This window comes from Plasmodium gonderi (genome assembly GCF_002157705.1).
Source record: "Plasmodium gonderi DNA, contig: Pgo-contig_604, whole genome shotgun sequence".
Classification (NCBI taxonomy): Eukaryota; Apicomplexa; class Aconoidasida; order Haemosporida; family Plasmodiidae; genus Plasmodium; species Plasmodium gonderi.
The window spans coordinates 1996-25133 of record NW_021629421.1 but is presented as its reverse complement, the minus strand read 5'-3'; the positions used below and the strand labels follow the sequence as shown (position 1 = coordinate 25133).

At 18.4% G+C, this 23138-nt stretch overlaps 3 protein-coding genes across 3 annotated transcripts; 1 reads left to right on the top strand and 2 right to left on the bottom strand.

The window, feature by feature from the left end:
- Window positions 1–485: 485 nt before the first annotated feature.
- On the bottom strand, window positions 486–1596 carry PGO_003935 (variable surface protein; the record flags this gene model as incomplete). The annotated part of the gene is made up of 3 exons (XM_028691391.1): window positions 486–647; window positions 773–1492; window positions 1585–1596. 3 exons carry the CDS (start codon window positions 1594–1596, stop codon window positions 486–488), a joined length of 894 nt encoding a protein of 297 aa, XP_028547192.1.
- A 7104-nt stretch (window positions 1597–8700) lies between these two features.
- PGO_003930 (variable surface protein) lies at window positions 8701–9866 on the bottom strand (the record flags this gene model as incomplete). Its single annotated transcript, XM_028691390.1, has 3 exons — window positions 8701–8868; window positions 8984–9694; window positions 9837–9866. The coding sequence occupies 3 exons, from the start codon at window positions 9864–9866 to the stop codon at window positions 8701–8703; spliced, it is 909 nt and encodes a 302-aa protein (XP_028547191.1).
- Window positions 9867–20271: 10405 nt separating this feature from the next.
- Window positions 20272–21551, top strand: PGO_003925 (variable surface protein; the record flags this gene model as incomplete). The annotated part of the gene is made up of 3 exons (XM_028691389.1): window positions 20272–20289; window positions 20808–21188; window positions 21399–21551. 3 exons carry the CDS (start codon window positions 20272–20274, stop codon window positions 21549–21551), a joined length of 552 nt encoding a protein of 183 aa, XP_028547190.1.
- Between the last annotated feature and the right edge of the window lie 1587 nt (window positions 21552–23138).

Below are 23138 nucleotides of genomic sequence, written 5' to 3'. Positions count from 1 at the left end.
ATTATGATCTTGCCAATACGCTCTTATATATCTAATACAAAATATACACTACTGACGCGTGAGATTATATATATAAATTCTTATAATGCTATAAGTGTAATCAGTTAACATATATTTAATATTTCATTATATAACTGCATGTATTTGTAGTAATTTCTTACTTATAAATTAGTATGAATGCAAATAACACAGAAAGTACTAATAAAAATTTAAGTACTTGTATAACAGAAAAACACTAAATTTATTCATCCTGGTTCTATTCAATATTAATTATAATACGGATTAACATAATTTCAAGTGTAAACGTTTTTTTTTGAAATGCTATATTTTGAATTAACAGATAATTTTAATAATTTTTTTTCTTACATTCTAAAAATTATTCCATATATACATTAAAACATTTAAAAAAAAATCCTAATATATTTTTGTTCACTTATTTACATTAATCTTTAAATTTATAATTTATTCTTAGCTTATATTGAATATTAATATCCTTGATAATTAGATAACATATAGTATTCGTCATCTCTTTTTATACTACTAGATATTTCGGTTTCTTGAAATCTATTTATTTCTTCATCTATAAGATTCCACTTATTTCTTTTGTATGACAATATTCGTTTCAAATAAGAACTAAATGATGTATACTGTTTTATAATAAAAAATTTTTGTGTATTAAAAAATTTTTTTTTTCATGATAAAATTATATATTTTTATTTTATTCATAAATGTTTTTTTAATACATATATATAAAAATTATCGCATATTTAACCTTATATAAAGTGAATAATAAAATGGATATTAATGATGTTATAAAGAGTGTAATTATAATAGGAAATGAAATATTATTTTTGCAGGACACTGTTGTTTTTGTTATAGTTTTCACTTCTGTGTTACAAGTTACTGTTTCTTCTGTTTGCATTTGTTTATCAAAATACTTTTTAAATGACACTACTTTATTATAAAATTCTTGGTTATAATTATCAGAATTATTATCTCTCTTTTTAGCATAATTATGTGTATAATGTATATCTTTTATTATTCCTAAATCTTCCTGTGTAAAATCAATTTTATACTTATAACAGTTATGAATTGGCATATCCCAACTAAAAGATTTATATAATTTAAGCAGATTATCATAATTTTCTGTTATATCCTTTATATTTTTTACTTCCTTAATATTATGAGACAACCAAAAATACAGATATACACAGCTAGCTTCTAATAATGTATTATTAAGCATAGATTGAACATCAACTAAATATAACATAGCCTGAGTGCATATCTTTCGGTCTTTTAGATTTTCATCAATTATAATTGTTTTTAATTTACTTCTCACACTATCTTTATTACATACATTGCTAGACCAAGCACCTCCTAAGCCATGATCAGCTTTTTTTTTATAATTATCCATAATTTCATTGCATATGGGATATAGTGGCCAAAATTTATTCTGAACATAGGACAAAAATCGTAGAATGATAAAATTATACTACATTAAAAAAATTTTATAGTATTTATATAATATACAATATGTAAATATTATAGTATTAATATTATATTAAAATAATTAAAACGTACAACTGAATTCTCCATTTTATATAGGGTTACATACTTCTATGGATAATTAAAAAAATTGATAAATCATATGAATAAAATTGAATTTATTTATATAAAAAAGTATATGTAGAATAAATAATCAAAAAATTATTCTTTTTAATATATATATATTTTATGTTATAATGTCTTCCAACTTTTTTTTCTATAAATTACAATTCAGGCTCAAATATATTAGTAATTATAGGCTATAAAACGTATATTTTCTTATATAATTTAATAAAATAATATAAAATGTCAAGATAATGTATATATATATAAACTAATATAATATTGAATGTTAATGAATAACATTAAATGAATCAAGATATTTGAATATTATATAATATTATAAGTATTTTGGAAAAATATAAAATATCTAAAACGTTAATATGTGTTATTAAATATAATATATCTGTAATTTTATTTTTATTATGATTGTTTATTGCTGTTTTAATAGCAGTTTAATAAATATTATATGAATATTTTATAATAATAGAATAATTTTCTGTATGTTTAAAGATTTAGTAATTTCGTGTTCAGAGAAAAAAATATTTATAAGTCCGTTAAAATGAATTGCAGTAATTTATTGAATTTAAATAATTACTTATATATAATAAATAATCTTTTAGATATTTTATAACTATTTATTTTAGAGAAAAGTGCAACAAAAAATAATATTTTTTAAGTGTCTATGAATTAATCAAATATTTATTTTATATTGATTATTCATGAATAAATTATATATTATAATTTCTATATATATATAAATGTATTATAAGAACTATGATTACATATCTCATTCTTATTTAATCCAACATTTATAATTTATTGTTTTATAAAATTATCATCAAATATCATGAGTTTTTAATAATATTAAAATATATATAGCACAAATAATATGTCCTTGAATAATATGCGTTCATTAATTTCTTCAATACATAATACTTCTACACAATTTTGTTCATTACTACACTTGTCAATTTTGTACTATGTTTTTCTTGAAAATTATGGAATTAAAAGTACACAATATAATTAATCAAACGATTTATAAGTGAATCAAGACAAAAATTAATATTTATGCAATTTTGTGAATAAAAAAGTAATTTCTTATAAAAATTGAGAGTCTTTACGCGTACTACATAAATAATTATATTTTCATAATGAATATTTATATCCATTCTTTAATTATTTATTTCAAGTGAACTGTATGTAATATAAATGTATAATAGATAAATATATCTCACAACAAATTTTAATTATTTATAAAAAATGTATACTATTTTATTTTTATGTATTATTTTTTAAACAATAAAATGTTTATTTAATATTTTTAGCATAATAAATACAAACTGTTTTATAATATTGAATATTTTATAGTTTATGTGGTACCTTATAAAACAAAATTTTTCTATGTACTTGATCTTATGTGTTTCACTTGCATAATTGTTAAGTATAAATTAAATATATTTTTACTTCAAAACAGATGACATTTATATTTCACATAAAATATATTACATATGAGACAATATAATATTATTTATTTCTTATTTCATTAACTATTATTATTTAAAACACATAAAACTAAATTAAATATAATAAATCATCCTAATATATTTTATTATTCGTATATTATACAAGTAAATTTTTCATTCATAATTGTTATAAAACTAATGGTATATGCAGATATAGGATAATGTAATATATTTAAAAAGAAGTAGCCTTTATTATTATTTTATTTGTAAAAAATCAATGATTATATTATATAAGAAATAATACCATAACACATAGATACATTCATATAGTGAAATAAGAAATAAATCATATAAAACAAAAATATAGTTATAATTTGGTAAATAAAAAATTATAATTTGAATTATTATTATTATTTTTTATCAATATAAGTGCACAAACAAATTTATGTGAAAATGATATTTTAGAACCTGTACATGCTTATTCACAAATTTAATAATTTTATGAGAATATAACATAAAGAAGGATATAAATATCAATCAGTAAAAATTAAATAATTCACATAATGGAATGATAAAATAAATTGATCTTAAAATTACTATAATCCTATAGGTTTAATGCTAAAAAATGTAAAATATATGGTAGCATAGTATTAATGTTTCCAGGGGTTTCCTATATATATATTATAGGAAATTTTATAATTGTTTAAATCCTTCATGTTTATGAAATCACTTAAATCATTGAATATATAAAATATATATATTAATAGATATGTTTGAACACTCAAATATGTTGTGATTAAAATATATATTTTATATCTGTTCTTACCTTTTTTAATTTTCAAATATTTCCTATTACAATATCTGAATTCTATCATTGTCATAAATATAATGATATATCATGTAAATGTGATTTTCACAGGTTCACTATATTTTATAATATTATAATTTATGTTATAGGTTCTATTTACGGAATTGAATTAATTGTATACATATCATTATTTATGTATTTCTAACTAATAAAACCCTTTATAATAGAAATATATTTAATTTACAAATTTTATTTATTTTGCTTCAATGAATGCTTTAAATTGTACGCATTATTAATATAAAGAAATTACTCATACCCTTTTTCATTTTTACATATATAAGCAAAGACAAAATATTAGTCTATAAATTCCTTAATAAATATTCAAACGACATTATAAAATAAATGCAAAATATACTCACATTATTATCACATATATTGAATTATGAAGATAAGAAACATCAAAACACTGATATAATTTTTATGATAAATACTAAAAGTTCTATATACAAAACACATATACATATTATTAATTTCCAGTGATTATCTCATTTTTTAAATATAAGTCATTAAATTTTATTTTTACCTTTTCTAAGTTTAAAACGTATATAAAAGCAGGAATATTAATAACACAATAATACGAATAAATAAAATTTAAAAATTATGCATATATATCCAATAATCAAAGATGAGTTCATCGTATTAAATGATTCTTAAAAATAATAATAAAACCATAGTCGATTATATTATAAAGTGTACATAAAATTATATATTTTATTGTTTTTTATAAGCACATTAAGTTATATAATTAATTTAATTACATAAATAACTATATACCTAATTATAAAAGAGCCAATCATATAATCATAGAAAAAAGTAAAATTTGTGCATATTCATTTTTGAAATCCACATTAACTGAGTTTTTACATACTCTTTTCATGGTAAAAATAAATAGTAGTTAATAAATTTATTATAGTTAATATGTATGAAAAAAATATCATATGAATAAGAAATAATTTGTACTAGGTATATTATAAGGCGTTCTGTAAACTTACTTAAAAATATATGAAATATTCATGTGAACTTATTTGTACATTTTATTGGACTGTTTATATAAATCTTCAATAGTATATTATATATTAACTATAATAAAAATATGAAATAAAGTAATCTAAGTTTCCATCCTATATACGCTAAATATTTTATCTAAGGTATTTACTTTTTTTATTTCCTGTATTTCTTGTTATATGCATATTATATAACAATTATATCTAGAACATTTATATTGATTATAGTAATATCAAGTTATATGTAAAAGAGCCGTTTATATTTTCATTAAGCAATAATCTTGGACAATTATAGCGTATAAATTCTATTGTGTACCTAATGTAATGAGAAATGCTTACAATTTCCAAAGGTATATTCATTTATATTATATCTATTTTTTTATATTTTTACTTTAAATATATTCTATAAATGTTCTTTCTTTTTAATGTCTATTTGTACAATACTAATTAATATAAAATATAAAATGTATGAATAGATTAAATTTTTTTAAATTTATATTATTTTTTATATATCTCAAAATATATGCTTAATTATTTACAATATTCAAAAAATTATATTGATAAAAAGAAAAACAAAAAAATAATAAGTATTAAAAGTGAAAAATATACCGTAAAAACATATATTATTGATGATAATAAAAACATGGAATTAGTTTTGGAAATATATATGTGAGACTGTATTATATTATTGAATAAATGATGGACCACCTAGTCACATGCTCTAAAATTTAAGTTTGGATACAAAAAATTTCCTTGAAAAAAATTTAATATCATAGCAATTATTACATTTTATATGGAAAACATAAATGGATCATATGTATTATTATTGTATAATCGAATATAATTCATTGTTAAATCATTATTCCTGTATTTTGTTCTTTTTTCCCCATTTTTTTTATTCGTATAATAGAAAAACAAAAATTATTCTCCAATGATTTATTGTATATAATACTCTTATTGACTAAAATAGAATAAATATATAAACATTTATTAAAGTAAAAAGTAAAGAAATGTTTAAGACATTATGATTATACATCTCATAATAATAATAATTTTTCATTGCATAGTTAAGTATATATATAAGCAAACATATAATATGATATATATATATTATAACATAGCTCATTTAATGAAAATTATTTCATACACAAATGAATTGATAAATATACACATAAAAAAATTATTAAATTTCACATTTTTCGAGTATTTGTAATTTCATTCATATGTATGTTGATATTATCTTAGTAATGTATATTCTAATTTAACCATTATAAAATCTCATTACCTTATAAAATAAATATGGATTTGCTTTTTTAAAAATATTTTAAGTAGGATTTAATCAATTTTTCAATAATTTGATATGTTTTGAACTTATTTTTTTCATTATTTATGATTTTTATGTAACTAATTCAATTATAGTTTTATAAGAAAATTTTTCTATATTAAGGTATTAGGAATATTGTGAATTTGATTATATATTTATTTATATACTCTAATTATTCTTAATAATAACTTATAAACAATTCTAAAATTTAAAAAAGAAAAAGTATGATAATACATTTTATACAGAGGTTATATATATTTATAAATGTATGCTCTATAATGTAAATGTATACAATATTCTGTTTTTATTTTGTAACACATAAATAAATTGAAAGGAATGATTATTGGAAAAATAAATTTATATTAAATAAATTATTTATTTCATTAATTATATGAAATAATGTAATATTATTTTAGTTTACAACGATTTCCATTATATCTGAAGTAATGTAAGAATATATTATATATATTTATATTAATAATAAGTACGAAAAAAATAATATAAATGTACAACGATAATTATTGCAAATATTTTGCTCTACTCTATCATATTATGCACATTTTCTTTGTTTTTTTCTGAAATTTTGATTAGATATAAAAAATGAATATGTTTTAAGTAAATAATAAATTAGTACTTTTTTATATTACTTTAGTAACCAATATAATTTTCATATATAAAACATTCATATATTCCTATATAACCGAATTAAATTAATTTTAATTTTATATTTTTTTTTCTTATGTAACTTTATATACAAATCCATAAGTACGTTTGCACAGAAATTTTATCAATATTTTTATATTTAGACAAATATGCTATGGATAATAAGAAATCGAAACATTTGAAATATGAAATACATTGTTAAATAAAAAAAAAAAATAGTGAATCATACTTATTAAATAGTGCACAGTGCCTTGAAGTATTAATATCTTGGCGTATATTAAAAAAAATAAAATAAAATATACATAATATATAACTAAAATTATTATGAAACACAAAACATATGAAATAATGAGGACTATATTTATGTAGAAACTAAGAAAAAAATATATTGCTTAGAATATTTAAAAAAAAAAAAAAATTAATGTAAACTTTATATATTCACTGGGCATGCCTCATACATTTTAAATCCTTATATATATACAACTGTAATATATTTATTACATTGAGTTGTTAAATATTTCATAATGATACAGTATAGTATACTTATGTATTAACTTAAAGTATTTAATATATAAGCCATAAAAACCTTAATTTCTATCTTTATTTATATAAGTACTTGTAAAAATACCTTTTCCAATTTATATAATCCTGTATTATATGACATTTTATCCTCCAAGTAGAAATAATTAATTCATTTTATGCCACATTAAACATGTAATTCAATTATTTACATCACTCTAATTTTTTTCATTCATTGTATTATTTAATTGTATTATTTTTATATAAACAATATTTATTAGATCAAAATATATAGATACCATTATAATTTTCACATATAGTGGTTGCATATTTACACATTAAATAGATATATTGTATTCTAAAAATAATATAAGTTTAAATATTCTTCTTAATTATTATAATAATAATATAATTTGAATGAATATATAAAGGAGAAAATGTTTATTTATAAATATAATAATCATATGCAATTATAAATTTTTATCTAATATGCTTACAATATTAAAACAGAAATGTTGAATAATTTTTTTTTTATTGCATTTTCTATGCATATATTTCACATCATATTATTAAAATTATTTATATTTATTTATTTAATTTACTTTATTTAGTACAATAATATTATTATCATGTTTTAGATTGTATTATTTATCTAAAATATTTTTGTTATATTGTGTAATACTAATATTTTTCACTATTATGTAAAATGTATTGTATTCATGATATAAATTGTCATTTTAAAATATAAAAATTAAAATTATCTATGCTATTAAAATTATTTTTTTAAATATTTTACTATATTTTGATGCATAGAAATTGTATTATAGGTATGAATTTTGTTCTTCTATTAAAAAAATACGTGAGTTTCGGAATTTAATCAATTATGTAAAAAAAACATTTAATTTCAAGAATTATATTTTCTCATAATAATTAATGTACTAAATTTGCATATCTTTATATCTATATATTTATATATAAACCTAATAATTATGAGTTATATGTATATATCAATATTTTACCATTTTTTTCTTAAGCGATATAATTATTATTCATCATATTCAAGCGCTTTAAAATTTATATTACACTTCTTAGTATGAATTAAGAAATAATTATACATTTTTAATTAATTTACCGTTATTTTAATATTTTTTTTTTTTTCTTATCATTTTATTTTGGTAAAAAAATGTAGCCTTATAATTTTATTTTACAAATGAAGTTATCTTGAACTTATTAATTCTAGTCCAATGCATATTAAGGGCAGTCTAATGAGGAATTTGATATGTGATATTCGTTACGAATGAACTCATTGTATGTCTCTTCAAATGAATTCACTATGATGAGATAATCTTCCTTTTTTCTGTTTAATATTCTCCTTAACTTAATTAGAACTAGTTGTAAAAATGAACCATAAGTATTATACTAATAATAAAGAAACAATGTGGCATACATGTGCATATAATATTTAATTTATATAATTCTTTTATAGTCATATTTCTTATAAATTTTTATATAGTTGTACATGTATACATTAAACTTTATATTTAAACTTGTACATAAAGAAAGTAATCATTATTATTGTAACAGGTATGATACACAAAACTAAAATAATGATGCGTTCATGTTTCCCAAATGTGTAATGTAGGACTTCATGGACTCCTAGTTGAGCTATTACAACTTGTTCATGTTTTATATACTTATGTTTAAAATCGTTTAGTAATTCATGAAAACTTACGTTTTTTCCTTTATCACATATATTTGACAGATCCATATATATATTATAACAATCACTACTAAAGGGGAACACATCAATTTTATTTTTAACGATGTGATATAGTTTATTCAGCTTATCCAATATGAAAAATGTACCATCATCAAGATCTACATGTTTACCCTTACATATATTAGATACAATTGCACTGCTTCTTGTGGATCCTGTATTTATCATAATATCGTAAGCATCATTAATTTTTTTAGGAGATTTATAATATTTTAACAAGACCTTTAGCTTATAGTTGAAATATACACAACTTGGTTTTATAATATCTGATTCTGCATTATTTATATAATCTAAGTAATGTATGAGTTCTTTGCATTGTGATATAAAACATAAACTATAAAATCTTGTAACACCTAAAAGTCTTGTAATAACAATGCACGTATTTTCATTTTTTCCTACATTAATTTTTTCTACATGCCTTGAATGTGTGTCAAAATCATCCATGCATGTGGGAAATATACCTTTAAGCTCGAAATGAAAAATAAATTCATAATACACAGAAAAGATATGTATCAGATTTATACAAAATATATTTTAAACATTCTTTCACATAAAGAATGATTATAAATTTTGATATCTTAAATTTTAATTGAAATAAGTAGGAAATTACATCATCCTTCAAAGTTATTTTTGCATCCATTATGCTTTTTTCTGTGAAATATAAAAAAAATAATTTCGGTTTCTATAAATCCTTATGTGGTAGAATTATCAAATTTTTTACAAAAATTATATAATATATTTAAATTTTACATAAATTAATAATGTTTTTACTTGTATATACCAATATATTAAACTAAGATATCATTATACATTGGGAAATGGATTACGTCATCTACATGAATAAAAAATATGTATAAATAATATATAACTTTGGAAATATGTATTACTGTAAATTTGTAAGTAAACAATTTTTTTTTATTATTATGTATATATTTTTAATTAACAAATTATCTACTATATATATTAATACAAAAAAAATATGTATTAAATAATCAACAATATATAACAACGAATTTATTTATACATACGTAATCTACCTGTATTAATTTAAAAGAGATGTATAAAATTAAAAAATATATATGTTTATTATATTAATGCACATATATATTTCGGACATTGACTAATTCATTATATATAATAATATATATCCATTAATTTAATCTAGATAAATAATATGAATAGTATATATGTGAATAAATATAAATACATTCTTGTTTCATAAATTAAAATTTGAAAACTAAATATATTTTAAAATAAATGTATATATATATATCCTTTTGAAATCTGTTGCTCGAAGAAAGGTTACTCTTCTACAAGCTCTTATATATGATAAATACTTTTAATATATCCATGGTATATGCGTTAGTGTTCATAGATTATTTATTTCAATAGCCACATATATATAAAAATAAACGATATCACATTAAAATGAGCCATTGTTATATACATAAATTAAATATTAATATTATAGAAACTATATATTAACTATTTAATGCATTTATAGCATTTAATATGTAATTATGTTCTACGATAAATTAATATTATAAGTATATATGTAGTATTGATATTATTTTGCATAATAAATACATTTTCAAAAATAATTATGGTATAAATAATCTTCAAAAACATAAATATAATGCAATATATAAAACAATAGTTTATATATAACGACTATTCTATTTAAATTTTCTATGTGTTTATCACATATTTTTTCAAATATTAAAAACGCTTATATAGGAAATAATGCATTTTCCCTTAATTATAAATATTATAATATGAGAAATTTATATATTTCTTCGTTTTCCGATAAATCAAGAGAGGAATTATTGTTGTGGATTTATCATATTTAATTAATTTATTTTCTTTATTATTTCAACATTTAAAAGTATGTGTATATCGAATTTAATATAAATAATTGTACACAAAGTATAAAATAACATTTACAATATATATTTCATTAAGTACATAAAAGTGAATAAATATGATAAGAATATTCTTTTTATAAACTTTTTATTCTAATTTGTTTTATCATTATTATATTTATTTCATATAAATAATGGATATACTTTTCTAAAATTTAAATTCATTTGGTAAATGTATAATGTATTAATGTTTCTTATGAAAATAATTATGTAGCTATATAAAATATAGATTTGTTCATTCAAATCTATTTTTAGAACGAATAATTTTTTTCAATTATTAATTATAAAATTAAAACCTTAGTGTATTTTATATAGAACATAATTTTTATAATATAAAGGCGTATAAAAATATAAATTTTTTAATATAAACTTTATCAACTTTTTTATTGTATTAATAATAGCTCTAAGGGATTTCGTATAACCCATGGATATCATAATTATGTCTAAAGTGCCATATTATATACTATATGATATATTACATTTTAACTCTTTTATTCTTACGATTGAAAATATTATTAACAATATATTTAAAATGTCCCGTAATAATATAACACATATATTTAATATGACATAATATATCATAATTATACAAATAAAAATTCCATTAACATTTTTTATTCATAGCATTTAATTTAATATTATGAAATGACAAAATATAATTTCCTCAGAAAAATTATATTTATAGTGTTTTGTGCTATGTGAACAAATATTTGATATAGGATATTAGGGAAAAAATTGAGCTTGTAATTATATTTTCAAGTATTTATTTTAATTATATGAATAAATGTTAATTTACCATAATAAGTTTTCTGTTTCTTACTCGTATTAATAATTTTTTCCCATTGTGTTGTTATTGTGTATCGTGCATTCAATTTATTATTATAAATGAATTACTTATAAAAACATATGCAGATTTTATGTTTTATTATTTAAATTAATATCATGCTGCACAATATTAACATATCGCATTTCCTGATTCTTTTTCATAATAAATGACATAATTTGAAATATTATATCATGGATGTTCTTTTCTTGTAATTGGTAGTAATATTCTTTTTTATATTGTCATTTCTTATATATTCATGATTTTAATTATGATAGAAGATAATATGAAGAAATAATTTTATAATTAAATACTCCATAATTATAAGATATTATATTATTAAGACACATAATAATAAATATAAAATACTAAGTAATAAAATTTTAATATATATATTATCATATAGTATATGAAAAGAATTAGCAATATGTATTATAAGGTATACTTAAAATGAAACACATATAACATAAAACACATAGAAAGCAAACATTTTGTTAAAGAGTGTGATTAATCATATGTATAAACTAAAATAATATTAGTTTATATTTATAAATATATTTTATCACAATTTCTTATGAGTGCTATATTATAATTAAAAATTTTTTTATTACTAAAGTAACATGAAATTTACAATAAATGTATTTTAAGGCAGTTAGTTATATACATATGTATGAAAATTATTAATCTTTCTTCTAATGTTATTAATATGAGTTTGCTCTCATATATATTATTGAATTTTTGAATAATTTTTAATTAATTTTTACGTTATATTCCACCCTTTTTTCGTTCAATATTTTTAATTTAATCATACTTCATATTATATATGATACGCAAATGATAATATAATTATAACATTTTACAATTTAACGAACAACATTGATATATATTTTAATTAATATTCTTCTCATGGGAAGTAAAATATATTATTTCTTTTATTAGTAGTATCATATTAATAATGTTCTGTATTCACGTAATAATGCATATGTTCCATGTATTTACTCATCAAATAAATCCTCTTATATTTATTATATAAAAACATTTCGATTTTAGAAAACTACATATAAAAGATGAATAAGGAGATATTATAACATGTTTATAATTAATCTAAAGCCTTTTAAAAAATAGTTACTATAAATGATTAATAAATATTAAAGATATTCCTTAATAACTTTATATTACATTAAATAGGATGAATAAAATAAGAAAGATTACTGTTAAAAGCATTAAAGAAACTGAAATAATTAACTTTTTTGGTGATCAAACAGAAGAATAATTGCTATTTTTGGTGGTATATACATAGTATCCACCACGTGCGATAAGTTTTTACATTTAATATTAATTTGTAACCTAATACAGAAAGCTACATCAAAGTCTTTACAATATGATTTACTTTCACTTAAAGTCCCCATATGATTTTCCTATAAAACTATATTTTCACATATAGTATAAATCTTTGTGTAATCACTTTTTTTCTTTTTAACCATTCATTGAGAGACTTGCAAATAAACATATATTTTTCATCAACTTCTTCTATTTTATCTTCATCTTCGCCTAATCCCATGTAATAGCCTTGCTCATTCAAGAACCCTGTGAGCTTACGTAAGTAAATATATTTAATATACTCAAAATGTCGTTGTGCAGCAAAAAATTTATCAGAAACATATCTTCCAAGTATGGAATCCCATTTTTCAAATAATGAATTTTTATTTTACTTATTATAACTCTGCTGCTCTTATAAGGAAAAAAAAATTTAAACAGTTATATAAGAATATAATTCATGAGAAATATGATATAGTATCACTCATTAGCATACGATATTTATAAACGTTAAGCGTAATAATGTTATTATAGTTAATGTAAAAAATTCAAGAATCAGATTTTATTGTATATGGTTCATGTGGTAATCATTAAGTTCAGTTCATATTTAATATTGTTATTAGTGTAATATACATGAATCACATTATAATTTAGTGTTATTAATTAATATGAATAATTACATTATATGTTTCAATTAATATTAATTCTTGTTTTACAATATATTACAATTAAAAAGGGGGAAAAGGAATTACCTTTTATTTTGATTGATGGATAATATATGGTTATATTTCTTGCAACATTATTATATAATCTCTACCTTTATCACACATTAATATGAAAGTTATACATAATATTAATATTAGCTTATAATGCACATATATTTATTTAGAATATAAAAATCATTTTATCGCTTTCTATTCAATTTATATTATATTCATTTTATTCGTTATTTTTTTTCTTTTTATTAATATTTATTTGTTACATATATCATTATCTATAATAACATTGCATTATTAAGATATTTATTCAATCAGATGTATATTTATGATAGGTCTATACTTTATATTTTTTTATTAATTTTTTAATTATATATATATTAATTAAATCTATGAGCCTTTAAAAATATATACGTCATTCATTATAGCACAAAATATATGAATTCTCATATTTGTATGTTTCTATAAAATTTATAAAAATAAAATAGATTAAATTAATTTCAATGGTTTAATAATACTTTATAAAGTCTTATATACTCTACAATTTGTGACAAATTTATATATATAATATATAGCACATTCTAAAAAAAATATATAATATTGATAATATTATATAATATAGAAACGTTTTTTTTTAATATAACACTATTTTTAGAATAATATATATATATTATAATATATATGAGATTTATTTAAATATTTTAAATTAGTCTGTATAAATATTACTTTTTTCTGTTTAATGTTAGTATTTTTCATAAATTTTTATTTTTCAGTTCTACATTAATATATGTTATGTTTTTCCATAAAATACATTTAATAATTATTATGTATATCTTATTCATATTAAAATGCAATAATGTGCTAGGTTAAATAAATAATAAGAGAAATTCCTTTATATATATTTTCTTATTTTTATCATTGACAAATATACAGAAAATTATTTTTACCTATGGGCAATATATAAATGATATTATGTAAATTATTTAATATAAATAAATAATTATACATATGCATTTACTGTTTGTGCTACATATATATATAAATATTATATTTTTATGAAAATCTTTGCATTTTTATATATATTTACCTTTATTTATGCTATGTTAAGCATAGTCAATTAAATATTTTAATTAATTTTTATTGCTAATTATTCTATTATAAAGATAAGTAATAATTCATAAAAATAATATTAAAATTTGAGATAAATGAATTTTTTTTAAATTACATCATAATTATGATAGGAACAGCGTATTATTTATTGCAGGAATACTGATTAAAGTGCTCATATATTAGTCTATAATTTAAGCAAAATTGATCTTTTATTTTTCAAATTTTAAATAAATTTTATATATTTTGAAATTACAAATTTCTACTTAAGAATGGAATTTGTTATCTATTGTTACATTAATTTCTGTATTTTCGAATATATTTATTAAAAATTATTGAATAACCAAGAAATCAATTCATTATAATAATTTTTATACTATTCGAAAGGTATTACTTATTTAAATGTAAATATACCTTATGGATAGCTAAATTCTAATTTATGCATACGTTATAATAAAACATATATATATAAACTGAATGTTAAGTTACTTCTTTTTTATTTAAAATGGGTCATTTATCTATGTTATTTCTAATACACAAAAAAGTACGTACCTATATAAATATTATATATTTTATTTTTAAAAAGAATGGTCTTTATGAAAATAATTAGAGAATAAATACAATTTTGAAAGTTCATAATATATATTCATGTATTATTTTTATTATCAAATACATTAAATGAAGTATGTTACCAGAAAATAGAATAATACATACATTAAAATTTACATATACTAATGAATGATAAAAATATTAATTCTGTTATTATATATATAATCAGATACATAAGAACTCGTAAACACACGTAGGTTATATATAAAAGCATATTAAAGTATAAATAACTACGTGCTAGTAGGCTAAAAAATTATATTGATATACCGAAAAAGGATACATTTATATAATTAAATGTTTATGTAATCATGATAAATGTATAATACATATAATAATTTAAATATAGTTAAATAGAAAATGAGATTACACATGATCTTTTCTTCCTTTATTCATGTTATTGTAATCATATAACCTACTATTAATTGGAATATTAAGCATATATTACAGATGTTCTTCAGAAGTACAAATTTCTCTTTGATAATAAATATAACCAGATTACTTGAAAAATATATGATTAGTTTTTATATAATTATATGTTATATTCATTACAACTATAAATAAAATATATACATATATTTTTTATTTTATTATGATAAATACTGTAAAATATTAAGTTATAAAAGACAGGTGACACAAAATTAAAGGAAAAGTGCGTTTGTAGTTTTTTAAAAATATTTTTACATAAATAACTATATCACTGATGTCGCTATTAAAATAACAGAAAATAAATCCACATATTCCCATAATTCACCCCCAATGGACAGATTAAATAGAAATATCAATAACAAACATCCTACATATGTATTCTCATATATTATTAGGATTTTCTAGTTCTCTGGCTTTATTTATATATTAAAATAAACATTTAAGAACATATTTACTGCGCACCATAATATTTATAATATATATTACTCTAATTAAATGAGTTTTAATGGAATACTATATACGTAATAGAGATGTGGTACACTTGCATACATACTGTACATATATATAATGATTTATTCACAATATCACAAGATTATTATGTAACAAACATGAACTTTATTGTATATTATATTGTCATTAATATATATGAAATTAATAAAGTTTATTATTAGGAGTATTATTTAATTCGAAATATGGTTATACCTATTTAATGTAATCGAAGTAACGCTTATGATATATACCGTATTAAGATAAAAATAATAAAAAAAAATGTGAATTTATTCAGGTTTCTTTGTATTTCATGTGTAGCAAATTTTTTACATAGTTAATTTAATAATACATTAATTTTCATCTTTTCTTACATATGAACTTTTTTTACAATATACTCATATTATATATATAATGACATAATATCATGATGCCATAATACACAGAATCTATAATTAATCTTATATAAATAAAATTATAGTACTTCATAAATAAGTTATGTAAATATGAATAACGAATGAATTTTGAATACACAATTTTTTTTGTTTTATTATTATATATAATTATATTCAATTTATTTTTCTATATTATTAATTTATTAGGATTCATGTAATTTTGTATAATTATTTTAATCAAGTAAAAATAGTCTTTATTCATATATAATATTATTTATACAAATTATGTGCCTATTATATTTTAAATTATGTAAATACCTAATGCTATAATCTTAAATTTAAATATTGAGGATAGTGGATATCTGAAATCTCGTAACATATACATGAAACAAAAATATATATGATTATTATAGCAATAACATATTTTAGCATATTTTGATATAATTCAATTTCTTTATATGGATTTCATGTATGACTTTTAGAGATTCATTCTTTAAATTCATTATAAATATATATATGTTTTGCACATAAGGATTATACAGGAATTGTTGGATGATGTATCAATAATATTTTTCTGTAATGAAATGCTATTATTCCTACCTGCTAATTTAATCAATAACTATATAGGCATACTTTATTTTTGCGTGTTCATATTTATGTTGTAAGATTCTGTTATAATTACATGCATGATACGAAATAATTTATTTTATGTATTAAAAATTGTTCCCTTAATAATATTATTAAAAAATTATGTCCTAGAAGAAATATATATCACATATTTTTTGCAACCCTTCGTGGATTTATGAAATATGTAATTTCCTATACCGTACTTTTAATTTAATCTTATTATTTAAAAATAGAATAATTCTATTACATTAAAATATATGAACAAATGTTGTTTAAAATATTTACGAAATTAATTTATTTTTACCTAATTATATCTTATCTTATAAATGAATTTTAATAAATGGAAATTTCCTCAATAGAAATAGCAGAACATGAACAATAATAATTATGTTGTATTTCATTTTATTCATTTCTAAAATACATATATTTTGGATATACATTGATACATTACTAACTAAATCAAATGACCTTGGTTATCTCTTTCCAGGAACGAATTCTTTTTAATCTTATGCTCTTTATTATCATAATATAGGAAAATTCAAGAAAAAAATTTAGAGTTCGTATTAAGACAATTTTATTTTCTGTAATAAAATAAACAGTCTCTTTCTAATATAAATTTTGTTTTATTATTAAATTTCATATGTGTTTAATTATTATTTTAACATTTAATGTATATGTCATTAATATAGTTACTATATTATTATGTTATACGATATTTTCAGCCAATGTAATATAATATAAAAATTTACAAATATAAAATAACTTATTATCATAAAATTTAGATATATACGTGTTTCATATTCTTGGCTCCTGATTTTAAATATATATTTTTTGAGCTATTTTGCTGATAATATAATTTACTGTGTGTAATATTATGAACGAATTACATAGTTATACACATTTTGTTATACCTTAAAGTATATATTGTGATATTTTTAATATTTATCTATAACAACATAATATTTCTTTTTATTTTTTTGCGTAAATAAACATAGTACTTTTTCAAAATATATTATTCTTTCTCTTTTATACTTGCTTTATCCATATAAAATTTGTATGGATTCACAACTATTTCTGTATATACAATAACAAATGGTTGTATATATCAAAAAAAAAAAATAAAATATTCAATGAATTCTAAGTAAAAATATATATAAAAATCATATATTCTAATTACATAGCATTTCCCCCCACTATTATGTGACTGAATTTTCTCTCGTGATATATAATATTATAAATAAAAACACAAGCAAGAATCAATATAACACAATAATTTATTGAACATATAATATATATCTTTTTAAAACATATAAAGATTAACAATAAAAGGAGAATAATAAAAGTAGCTTAACTACTAATCTTCAAATAATTTCTAAATTATAACTCATATTTACAAAACATTAATGTAAATATATTTGTTTTTATTGAATCATATATTAACACTTATTCATTACTTATTAAATCATAAAATTTTCAAATACATTTATGTTTTTGTAATGTTAAATTTCCTTTATATTATTATTTTTTTTTTCATATTTTATAATTATTTTTATTTAGAAATATTATTCTTGATTATTTTTCATTATTGTATCCATAAATGTTTAGAATAAGCATTTACAATAAATATATATTAAGTAAAATATTATACAATATTGCGTTTATTTAGACACACATATATATATTTTTCTAAAATATATTATGTTATTATTTATCTTTTACAATTACAAGAAATTATTCAATACTATGTATTTTTTTTTTAATTCTTTTAGTGCTTTTTATAAAATGTTAAACGTACTCTCAGCCAATATATCCTGATTAATAACTATAAAAGAGTAATAAATTATTCAATAATAAATAATTAAAATATTCTCTATTCTATTCATAGAATATCCATAAAAAAAGTATATGCAACTCATATTAATTTTAAAGTATGACTAGTGTGTGGCATTCATTAAATAAGGTATAAAATATAATATTAATATATTCTCATAGCAAAAATAATTTTCCCCACTTCATAGCTATATATTGAAATTAATTGAAAAATAAATCAAAATATTTACATTAATTTATATTAAATTATTCTTAGATTTTAAGTCAATTTTTTATTTTTTTTTTATATAAAAATAATAGCAATATTATTTGTAAAGCAAATATTTCTTGAATATTCTTCGTATTACATTAATTAGAAGGCTTTGTTTTAATTTTATAAATATTTATATTACAAATTTTATATATACACATAATAATTGATAATATATATTTTTTGTAATGAAAATTATTTATAAAATCTCAGAAGAATAATGAAAATATGTAAATATTTTAATAATAAAATTTTAGACCCTTAAAATTAATATACACAAAGGAAAATGGATTTATATTTTATTTCATATTTGGTTATACATATAAATAGATTTTTCAAATAGGTGATTTTTTTTAAACATTCATGTGATTAAAATCCATGAAACATAATCAGTTGTTGTGATAATATAATTTATTGAAAACGAAAGAATTAGATTAATAATATGAAGAATGAAAGAACACACGAATACAATGTATTAAATATGAAATTATATTTTTACATATAATTACAGTTTAAAAAATATATAACTAAAAATACATGCATGAAACATATGAAGTTGATTCGTATAATAATATTAGATTAAAAATAAATATGTTCATAAAATTTAGTATTATTATTTATATTAATATTTTCCAATATTGTGTTATATATATGCTGTAAATATATCATTAATTTTTAAAATATAAAAATGTATAATTATTATTAAGGAAAAAAAAATAATGTAATATTTATAATGCTACTTTTTATGAGACGAATAAATTACACAAAATAAAAGTATATTTGTATATGCATATTTATTAAATAACAAAATTTATATTATTCTTTATAAAAGATAATGCTAAAGCAAATATATTTTTAGTTTTTTAAATATATTAAATAAATTAAAATCTCTAACACCTTAATATTATTCATTCAATAAATTACCATGGTTAATAAAATTCATTGTTTATTACTTTTACTATAATAGATATAAATAAAATATAATGTTTTTAATTTCCTATTTCTTTTATTATTTGTTTATTTATATAGTTAGCTTTTATCAACTTTGTTTTTTTATAATTACTTTTTTATAGAGTCAATTTAAAAAAAATACGGACAAATATAAATTATTTGAAGGATGGGATAAAGCGCAAATAAATAGTGATGTTGTTGATTACAATATGATACTGAAAAGAATGAAGTATAATGATCATAATTCTTTTCACATTGGATGTTTGCTCTATGAAAATTACACTAATGCAAAAATCCAACATGAATTATTTAATAATGTTTGCACTTATTTTAAAGAGTGGTTAAATAATAAAGTAGATGAATACAGGAATAATAATATGATATGTGGTGCAAACAAATTATTGAATGAAAATTTAAAGGCTTTATGGGAAGAAAAACAAAAAGCTCAGGACGAAGAAGAAAATTGGTGCCAATGGAAACCCTCTACTGATTACTATTGTTACGTTATATCTCCATTAAAAGCTAGTTTATCTACTATTTTTATCCTTTTAATAATTTTTCTTCTTGTATTTTTTATTTATTATAATGTACTATAAAAATTTTTATAAAATGTTTAATGACATTATAAGGAATATTTCTACTTATGTAAGAGCAAAATTAATAAGGTTATTTACATGTGTTACATTTTCTGTTTATTTATACTTCATATATAGATTTCTAAAATCAAGAAATTTATATATGATAAAAATTATAGGGAGAATATAATAAGGTATTATATGCAACGTTTACATCCCTTTAGAAATAGGCAAGATTTTTCATTAGATTTTAACACAATAAGATTAATGTACACTATCTGTATGGGATAAGAATTTTTAGTAAGCGCAATGGAATATATCATACACTTTTGTTTTATATTTTTAATAAAAAGTGATACTACAGAAAAAATTTTATTCCTATATAAATGTAAAAATGTATATATTTTAAAATAAAATTGAAAAATATTTTGTTGCAATTATATACATCTTATAAGATACAAGTGTAAATATTGTTATATAATAAAAGTATAATCAATCAGAAATACAATTATTTAATTTAGCATATTATATATAATACTGTATATATTTAATATTGTCCTTATCGTACAGTAATCATATAATATAATTTAAGATTTGGATACGAACTTTATTTACATTTTATATATATGAGCTTTATAAAATTATTAATATTATTATTAATTTAAATCAATTAAAAGATTTGAAATAAAGTCATAATTGTGATTCTTTTTATATTTCTTGACTTCACATTAAATATTGTATCTATGTATATGCAGCCAACTTTACATATGATATATGTTTAAATTATATTTTTGGAGAATTTACAATATATAAATATTATATATTGTAGTACATGAATATTTCATTCTGTTCTGATATATATTATATTTTTTTATTCATTCACTTTTTCTTTTACAATATAGACGAACGTAATGAACTGATATAAAAGTAACACATATAGGGACTATTTTGTACGTTCATTTAAGAAATATATGGTAATTAAATATAAATGGTATTACATATCATTATCAAAAAAATAAAGAATGCATACATTATAAAAAAATGTAATTCAATAAAAATATTCTCATAACATGTAAATATTTATTAAATATAATCTATATAAATGTAAATTAAATAGAAATTGTTCTGCATAATTTATAATATATAGAAAAAGGCAGGTAAAATTCCTTTTATATTTATGCCTTTAAATTCTGTATGAAATTTAATATTTAATTCGATGTATTATCGCTTATGTAGGAACATTAAAATATATTATTGTTATCCTTCGTATAAAATTTAATACTTTTTTTTATACATTACTATTTCCATCTCTAACATTCTATGATATAAATAGATAATTACTTGTGCTATAAATTTTAAATTATTTTAATAAAATAAACTACTAAGTACACTAATATGCTGAAACCCAGATATAATTAACCAATATGAATTTTATAAAAAAAATAAACAAATATAATAGTTTTATTATATATTATCATTTCTATATTTTTACATCTAATATTATTTATGAAAATTAAAAAGACTTTCTTAAATAATATTATAAATTTTCCTGAACCACAAAGATACAAATTAATCTAAGTTTTTAGCATTATAATTATAATAGATTTTTTCATTAATAGAAATAACACAATATGCTTCTACGCCTAAATCAATATAATGCAAAAAATAAAACATATAGCTTTTGTTGTCATTTTCTTATGCGCACTATTATGAATTTAAAATAAAACATGAGTATTATTTATATATGTCATAACTTTAAAATAATTTTTTTAATTTTGAATATATATTATATAAAATATGCATCATTCACATAAATTTTAAATGTGAATGTACTAAACTGTATTTTAACATTTACACTATTCTTATGATTACATTGGA